Here is a 9,392-nt window from a genome sequence, read left to right on the forward strand (position 1 = left end):
AGAACAATGACGTTGAGGTCGTGCGCCAGTTTTAGTTGTAGTCAGAAGCCGGTGCATGACATACGTAGGTCACGACCAAACGTTATGCGATTGGTTGGCAGATCCAGAGTGGCACTGGGCAGATCCAATAGTTTTAAACTTCAACAGACAACCGCCTTCAAGTGAGTTTACATTTGTCAATTGAGCGATTCCAGACCTTCTGTACAAATGAAATTAAGTACGATGGTCTGGTAGGACCAGGCTAACAGTGTAGCTTACACCAATCACTTAAAGGCCTACTTCACCGGTTTGAATATGAAGGTGTATTGAATTCTGAGATCCTATGTAGTATAAATGTGCAAAAAAAATTGAAATTGGTTTATCCTAGCCTGAGAAAAGGCAGAAAGAGTGTTTTTTTAACCCTATATTAATCTTACTGTGACATCACAGTAAGATAAATATAGGGTTAAAAAAAAAACCTTACTTTGTAAATATTACTGTGATTTCTCCTACTGTGACATCACAGTAATATTTACAAAGTAATTATTTTTTTAACCCTATATTTATCTTACTGTGATGTCACAGTAAGATTAATATAGGGTTAAAAAAAACACTCTTTCTGCCTTTTCTCAGGCTAGGATGAACCGATTTTTTTTTTTTTTTGCACATTTATACTACATAGGATCTCAGAATTCAATACACCTTCATATTCCCACCGGTGAAGTAGGCCTAAATATAACAGCTTCAATGCCTAACAAACATTCACAAAGGCATACAATCAGCAGCTGCTGTACCACAGATGAGAGAGACCAGCACACCCTGGAATGCAAACGTAAGACCAAAAGCTTACAGAAATAAATCACCACCTTCAAAAAGCTGAAGGCTTCCCTGAGCTTACCCTTCCACTGACCCATGATAGAAAAAGGAATGGTCCAAGGAGGATTAAAGGGTAAGTATTTGAATAGGTTAGGGACAAAGAAATACTGTGAAGACCAGTTCCACAGGAATAGGGATGGCTTAGTCATTTAATGGCTTAGTCGTCATTTAACGAGCCAGTCATAAAGGTCCTAAATGGAACCTGAACAAATTAAAATTAAATGGTGGGTCCTCTTCAACAACAGCATTTGAGTGTTCTTCCCTCAATGAGACTGAGAGGCTTGGAATTCCTGGTCCCTCAGTAATGATTTGTGGTTCTGCTCAGCAGCCATGTTCTGTAGGGTTACCCTCTGTAGCTGCCGGGCCTTGGTGTACAAGAAGACTCCGATAAACACAAAGAGGGTTCCCACTGCATTCACCACGGTGATGTGGTTACTGAACACGATGATGCTCAGCCAGACCGACAGGGCATGTTTGACTGTACTGGCCACACTGTGGAAGACATTAGGATTGTTAATGGTTTGCAGATGCATCAAAATGATACAATTTATGACCAGGGCGCATAGCTAATAATCAGGCAAAAATAATCCTGTTCAAAGTCATCCTGCTCATTTGTTTCTTTGAAAGCAGAGGCCTGTTGCACAAAAGTGGAATTAAGATATCCAGGATGATTGATAAAGCCAGCCTTGATAAAGTCTAGCCCGGGCACTTTGGATTAATTAGTTGCACAAATGCCAATCCAGGATGTAAAGGGGCCGCTTTGTCAAGCCAGGTGTAAGTCATTCTTTTAAGTGCCAGCCCACAGCTTTCAGAGGTAGACCCAGAGATCAAACACAGATTTACTGCTGTGAAAATGGAAAAGACAGCCCATTTTCCCACAATGCCTTGCTAGTTTAACCCGTAACTGAGGGGGCTGTTCATTTCATAGAGCACCTGTATTCTCTGCCTTAGATCTTGATGCCCCTGTATTGATTAACTATCCTGTTTGGGGTTATCTTAAATAACAGTGTGCGCTCTTATTTTGAAATAAAGGCAAACTGATGGGAGCGTTAAAATGTTGATCAGCATTCATTTGACAGGATAATAGGTGCTCATCAAGTGTAGCAGTTACATGAGGAAGGTGTGTTGGGAAGCTCTCCCAGCATGCACTGGGGCAGCAGATTCTCAGAAAGCGTAAACAGCAAACATGATTGGTGGGGGTTCCCAAAGGATGTGAGTCATTCATTCTTGGGAACGCTTGTTGTCAAAATCCGTCAATGTCTCCTCACAATCTGCTGTTTGTCCATAACGTGTGTGTGCGCAAAGGGGCCACCATAGCTAGCAAGGAGAAGAGATATTCACTGATTGGGACAAATAGTGATTTTGACAACAAACATTGTCCAGAATCACTGACTCCACATCTAAGTGGCAATCATGGGCCGGCTTAGAAATTACAACTTTAAAATGAACAATGTATTTGTATTTTCCTTTAGCAAAGGGGGGTTGCTTGTGTTTAGTGTCACATTTTTGTTCGAAAACAGTGGTAAAAAAAAATCAATGACAGGCCATCATTGCTCATGTCATGTTGAAACTTGAACAGCGACTAGGGCTGTGTCAAAAAAATCGAAATATCGATATATCGCGATACTTAGTTTCCCGATATCAGTATCGATTTTTATATCAAAATATCGATTTTTTTTAATTAATTTTTTTATGATTTTTTTTTTTTTTTGCTTTTCAAGGCTTTATTGACAGTGCAGAGATACAGATATGAAGTGGGGCAGAGAGGGAATGAAACAACCATGGGTCAGATTCAAACCCATGTCTGCTGTCAGGCCTGAGCCTCTAGGATACTGACTATTGAAGTTAGATCAGTTTTGTTTATAAAAATACTTAAGATTCACTGTGTCACAAAAGCACACTGATGTGTTTTAATTTTCATTGTGTCCTGTACAGTTAGTACAAGAGTGAATTGGATTTGTTATTTTGATGTTATGGCAGCTGCAGCAGTGTTTGATAATTTGCCAAAACCAAAAAAAAGGAAGAAAAATAGTAAAGGAAGTTGTGAATTAAATAGTTTTGACTTCATTTGTCTGTACAATTATCACTATATTGTGCTGTTATGTTTGACAAGGCAACTTGTTTATGGAATATCGCAATATATCGTGATATATCAAGATACGCAATATATCGTGATATATCGTATCGTGACCAGTGTATCGTGATACGTATCGTATCGCGAAGTCCTTGACGATACCCAGCCCTAACAGCGACAGTTTGCTACTGCAGCTCTGGTTAACTAAAGTGCTTTGGAACCTCTCATCCACAGATCCCCCCCCCCCCCCCCCCCAAACAACTTTTTTCACACATGCACTACTTTTCCACAAGACCAGTTTAGACATTGCTGTGTGCCCTTTCACATAGGACAGTGGATGCTACCTGAAGGTGACAGGGGAGATCCTTCCCATGAGAGCGTAGGCGGTGACACTCTGCAGGTGGAACAGGCAACCGTCGAAAAGCAACAACAGCACCACATCCTGACTGAAGACAATGCTCCGCCCACTCTTCCCTATCACTGGGATGTCCTGGAAACATTTGAGGGAACGACACACACACACACACACATCAACACACCCTGCCTTAACCTCCAGGCCTAGGCTAGTTACTACTGTATTGCCTATACAGACTTTAGGTACACAACATACTATATCACTTGTTTAGCCATAACTATGAATCAGTTAAACTATAAGTCATTGTTTGTTGACCTACCAAGAGGAACACCCAGGCCGGTATAAGCATAATGACTCCTGCTGCACTGGTGTAGAACTGCAGCTCCGGGGGGCTGGAACAAGAGTTTTTTTTTTTTTTTTTAGAACAAGTTTATAAATGGAAAAAAAAAAAAAAATTAAAGTTATATTAAAGCTGGGGTATGTGATTTCTGATTGGTCAAAGTTAACATGAGCTGTACACTTTGACCAATCAGAGCGAGGCTCCGATTCGCTGTCCATTCACTTTGGCACGACTTTGTTGGTGTAGAGCGTGTCAGGGAGGGACCATAGGGGAGGGACCAACGAGAACAAGTGGAGTGGTTGAGGTATTTGGATTTGAATCTCTATCCCAACTGCCATTTTCTCCCAAAATCCTCCACCCCAGCTTTAAGGACCATTTCAGTCTTTCTTTATTATAATTTTTTTTTTTACCTGAACTTGTACGTGTCCCCGCTTAGCAGTTTTTTGGAGAAAACGTTCTGCAAACTGAGATTAAATACAAATGGTTACACGAAAGCAACACAATGTTTTTGTTGTATCAATCTGTGTTGTGGAGGTGCTTGTGTGGCTAGTTTACCAGTCCATGATGTTGGTGGAGAGAGCAGCGGAGAAGCCCAGCATGTTGAAGCTGATCTCAGTGGCTGTGCAGAGGGCCAGGCCGGCCATGACAGGGAACAGAGACAGGTTCACCCACAGCCCTGGAGCAGTTCAGAGCAAACACACACACACACACCATGAGTAACTGAAAATGAGTCAGCCCATGACAAATCCCATGAGCTGACTTGCTGAATTGGAGTGGTCCTGCAGGTATAACCAGGTTTTCAAAGAGTGGAGGACGCAGAGCACTCAGATTTGGAAGATTATAGTCAAAAACTGGCTCTCCTGCGTTTTTTCATAGTCAATCTGCTTTGTGAGTTGCTGTTTTGTTCTAACTGCCATGCTGCTCCCACTCTGAGGAAGCCTGCAGAAAGACATTCATTTGACCTGCATGGACGCCTGGAGGAGCCTGACCAACAGTGATAGAAGGTGGAGTCAGTGATTACTTTTGGTCAAACTCAGTGAATGATCCCCTGCCCCGTCCCAACTGTGTGAGCTGGTGTTAAATTACACAATCTAGGCTCTATAAACTGGTGTATAAACAAAGGGTTATGTAATATGTAACAAAGGGGGGCCCACCGTAGCAAAGCAAAATACCTGAAATACCTGTTAACAGAGCCTAGGCTGTGTGATAACACTAGATTTTTTTTCAGCGCACACATAGTACGGACAGGTAGTGGATCGTTAGGAGACATACAATGTTTTTGACAAGAAAGTGATTTTGACAGAGTGATCACTGACATTGGTCAGGCTCCTTCCAGGCGTCCATGCAGGTCAAATGAAGCGCCTGTCTTTCTGCAGGCTTCCTCAAGAGTGGGAGTGTCATGGCAGTTAGATGCTTTGACTCCACCTTTTATGTACACAGTGTCCTAACCCACGACCATGCATTTTACATTAGGACACAGCTAGTGATATCCAACAAAGCAACTTACTTTCAAACTGAAAAAAAAAAAAGTGTGTGGTCTTAAGCTCTTGCATTTTATTTTACACCCCACCCCACCCCCACCCCCACCCCCACGCCCTAACACAATGCAAGGCATGGGCGTGTCCCCCTCTACCTGTGTATTCCCCCAGGATCAGCCTGGACATGATGACGGTGAAGATGGGTGCTGAGCTCTTCACTGTCTCTGAAAAAGACACCGCCACGTTCTTCAGGCTCACCAGGCCCAGCACCACTGTGGTGAACCTGGACACAATGGAGACAGAGCATGGTGTCAGTACTGGAGCCATCAAGAACGGGCTTGCATCAGTATTAGTAAATCTACTCATTTTAGGGCTTGGCATAGTTGTCTGCAGTGAAACAAACAAAATCTAGGAGCTATATTTGCACAGTCATGCTCTTTACCACCTCAGCAACTAGCGTCTACATGGGATGCAGGCATTGGAGCAGTAGGGCTTCATCTGATTGGCCAGATATATTGACATGCAGCTCGTGAATGCATGGCACGTGGAATAAGCCATCCTTTTATAGCAATTCAAGCAGTCCTTGCAATACATATTCCATAATATTACCATTCACTACAATGATATACTTTTGATCTATTGTGCAGCCCTAGGGACAACCCACCTCATGAGGCCAACAAACAGCATGATCATGACAAAGTTTGGGGGATACTCCACTCTGGTCTTGTGATGGTAAAGGCAACAGGGCACAAACATCTTCAGGCAGCCTATGACGGTGGTGGAGAGCATCTGAATGGCACCTGGGGAGCATATTGAAGATCATAAACCCCTGCATCATAAATATGAAGTAAACTCCTTGAGCTGCCATGGTAACTTATATTATAACCCTGAACAGTTCCTTATTCTACACAGCTAGAGGTAATAAGCTTCACAAGTTCATCCTCCCAGCACGGGTCCTGCTGTAGATTTGGCCTGTTGTACACACAACCACTGCTTTCTAATAAAGGTGCAGTCAGCCATTTTAGAGAATGCTTGTTGTCAAAATCAGTGAATATCTCCTCACGATCCGCTTCCTATCTGTACTGTGTGTGTGCTGAAAAAAAGCTTAGGTTATACACAGCCTAGGCTCTGTAAACCGTCTGGTATGTAATCAAAAGGGGCCTACTGTAGCTAGCAACATGCCAGTTTACAGATCATAGCCTGTGTATTAACACAGGATTGTTAAGTGCACACACAGTACCGACAGGTAGCATATCGTGAGGAGATATTCATTGTAATTGACCAAAAGAGATTTTGACATCAAACAGACTCCAGAATGGCTGACTCCATCTTTAACTTCAACTTGTCTAATTAATATGAACATGAGTGGTAGCAGAAGTACATTATTCTTCCTTCTCTTACCCAGCATGCTCGGCTCTCCCTCCAGCAGTGACAGGATGTACTTGTTGAGGAAGAGGGTGCAGAAGCTGAAGAAGTACCAGAGGGCCAGGTAGATGAGTGAGCGGCTATTCCACACGCCAGACTCTGTCTCTATGACCACCGTCTCTGTGACAGTGATCTTCAGGACCTGCTCCCCTGGCCGGCTCTCGCTGCGCGTCACCACCACACGCTCCTGCCGGCTGCGGAACGGAGACAGGAAGCGCCACAGCGGATGCCTGGAAGACTGCCGGCTGCATGGCATCACGTCTGCTGCCCCGAGGGCCGCCCAGGGGCCAGCAGCTGGGGGGCGATGATGAGAGCAGTCGATTGGGGGGGTTCCGAATGCTTAGTCCATCTTTATTTCATTTTTTTTTGATTGGTCCAGCAATTAGTCAGTCTCTCAGTCCAGCAGTTAATTCCAGGGAATGCTTCCAAGTCCTGGTGTGCACGGTGCTCTGCTAGAGAAGAAAGAAAGGAGAAAATGACCCTCTTGACAGACGAAAGAGCAAATGTAAACGGAGGGAAAGGACTTCATCCTGTTTGCACTTTAAGTAGATGACATCCTGGAACCTGGCGTTGGTCTGGCGCTGTGTATGAAGTGCCCACATGGTATTTTATTTTATTTACGCCCTGATTTATTATTTTATGGATCTTTCTTTTATTGACTGATGCTTGTAATGCTTTTATAAATGCCTTTCTCTATAGGTGATCTTTTTTTTTAAATAAATGTTTTGCTTTCTATGCAGCGCTAAGCCCTTCACATTTCTGCTCTATTTTATCTGATTTTGTACTATTCCTGTCATGTCTATGTTCGATTTGTGACTATTTTAATGTGAGACTTGTTACGCAGGTAATTGTATCACTTTAAAGCACTTTGGGCTTCTTTTGTATGAAAGGTTTTATACAAATACAGTTTGTTATATTAAACAGCTAATTGTGGCTATGGACAACAATGCAATGTAACGTTACCTCCTCACTAGCAGACAGGTGACATTTAGTTTGGTGTAGCTACCTTATTATGACGAGAGAACAGACTCTACACGTAACAAAACAAAATTAGACTTCGTACCTCTTTTTGAATCGAATGCTTCAGGCAGGAGATAAAAAATGAAGCCAACCCCGGACTCCGAGACAGCTGCTAGTCTCATAAGAAGAGGAAGTTGCACATTGACGTTAGCTAGCCGCCGTTATTTGCGTCAACATTGGACGCAAAGGAGGACAAAGCTAAAAAGTCTGCCATAATCCGCAACATGAGGGAGTGTAAAATGAGAGACCTCACCCACGGAAGACAAACATTGCCCTATCAATCTGAGTTGCCCATATCTGTGCAGCTGAGTTTGAGACGTGGCTTCCTGCTGCTAACAACACTCAACTCGCGGCGGTGTCAAGCTAAGCCCGGAACAGCACGCGCGTCCGGTGCAAACCTTCAAATTAAAACGTTATGTTCAAGAACACGTCAGATGGCTACAGTTCAACAAGAGCTCTGGATCAGTTTAAAGGCATGTTTATTTTGAATTGTTTGGATTAGCATTTTGCTATATGAGTGAAACTGCATCATGAATTACCGCCTCTCGACAGAAAAAAAACCCCATATGCTCTTATTTCTACGTGATACAATTTCTGTGTTTCCAGTGGGAATCATTTCAACTTGACGCCGCTGCCACGAGTTGTGCTAAATCAAATAATGTATTTAGAATGTGAAAATGCTCTCCTAAAAAACGAATACATAGAGATTTAAAAAATAATAATAATAGAAAAAAATAAAAAGTATAAAAAAGTGAAGTAGGCTACTCTATTCTGTGATCGTCTGAAATGTGTGTATTGGTTGGACTGTGACAACAATGGAGGGCAAGCAACACATTTTATTTGTGAAAGGTCAGCTGCACTGCCTGTTTCTTTAGCCTAGGCTATATGTTCAAATAGCCTAATTCCTGTGATTCGGGCTGCACTTTCATACATTGTGGGTCAGTCCTCTGGTTTGTTACGAAGGTTGTCCAATAATAATTTGAAATGCTCAAATTGAGGCTGAGCTAAACCCTGAAATACAGAGATTGAATAGTGTGAATAGCACTGGTTAAGGCTTGTAAACTGATCTCTGTTTGCAGAACAAAACAATCAAACCAAATGACCTGAATCATGTTAAGGAGGGACTGAGTTTGCAAAATAAACATAATAAAACCATTATGGTTGTGATAAGGAATACTTATCACAACCATACTAATGGTTTTATTCCGAATAACGTTACATTTATCGGTAAGTAGGCCACTAGGATAGACAATATAGCCTACAATGTAGCCACCTTAGTGTACTTTGTAATATTTACGCTAGACCAGTGCTGAGTAGGCTATATATTTTGTGTAAACCAGCAGTGAGCTTTGGCAGTGAGCCATGGTGGGGATGTGTAGTTATCTTATCAGTTTCGACCTTTGACCTTCTACTCCAATGTGCCTTGTTGCCATTGCACACTGTCAATGATAGTGAGTATAGTGTGTATTAATAGTGTCTCTGAATGTGTATCATCACCTACACACGTGAGCCTATATGTGAGATATTCATTGATACTTGTGTGTCTTTGGTGTTTCCTACTATTAAACTGATGATACTGATTGTATTAATAACATTTATTGTTAAAAGTGAATATTAATTCAGTTTACAGATACATTTGCAATTGTACTTGTGTAATATGTTTTTGGGCTGCTAATCTAACTATTTTTATCAGGCCTACATCATGCAGGATGTTTGGTGATGTGCTGCGCGCCCTTTCGCCACCAGGGAGTGACTTTGAGTAATTCTCTCTTTTTACAAAGGCACAGGAAGATAACTACAGTCTATGGTAGATAAACATAGAATACAAGGGATTAACAACCTACA

General features: G+C 42.2%; 1 protein-coding gene across 2 annotated transcripts; it reads right to left on the reverse strand.

Moving 5' to 3' along the window:
• Positions 1-597: 597 nt before the first annotated feature.
• On the reverse strand, positions 598-7,881 carry LOC307252841 (solute carrier family 35 member E2A). 2 transcript variants are annotated; one of them, XM_080030660.1, is made up of 9 exons: positions 7,591-7,881; positions 6,504-6,976; positions 5,767-5,902; positions 5,258-5,385; positions 4,180-4,300; positions 4,035-4,088; positions 3,604-3,676; positions 3,274-3,419; positions 598-1,347 (listed from the first exon to the last, which is right to left on the reverse strand). In XM_080030660.1, the coding sequence occupies exons 2-9, from the start codon at positions 6,781-6,783 to the stop codon at positions 1,119-1,121; spliced, it is 1,167 nt and encodes a 388-aa protein (XP_079886786.1). In that variant the 5' UTR covers positions 6,784-6,976; positions 7,591-7,881; the 3' UTR covers positions 598-1,118. The 2 variants fall into 2 exon arrangements, with proteins under 2 accessions (XP_079886786.1, XP_079886785.1); XM_080030659.1 differs by having other exon boundaries at positions 6,504-6,979.
• Between the last annotated feature and the right edge of the window lie 1,511 nt (positions 7,882-9,392).

This window comes from Ammodytes marinus, assembly GCF_949987685.1.
Source record: "Ammodytes marinus genome assembly, chromosome: 7".
Lineage (NCBI taxonomy): Eukaryota > Metazoa > Chordata > Actinopteri > Uranoscopiformes > Ammodytidae > Ammodytes > Ammodytes marinus.

Excerpts from the sequence above, each read along its gene's own strand:
- LOC307252841 (XM_080030660.1), bottom strand. The coding sequence starts at position 6,783 with ATGCCATGCAGCCGGCAGTCTTCCAGGCATCCGCTGTGGCGCTTCCTG. Across the intron at positions 4,089-4,179 it reads TCCACCAACATCATGGACTG|TTTGCAGAACGTTTTCTCCA; the intron begins GTAAACTAGCCA and ends ATTTAATCTCAG. Across the intron at positions 1,348-3,273 it reads ATCTCCCCTGTCACCTTCAG|TGTGGCCAGTACAGTCAAAC; the intron begins GTAGCATCCACT and ends TGTCTTCCACAG.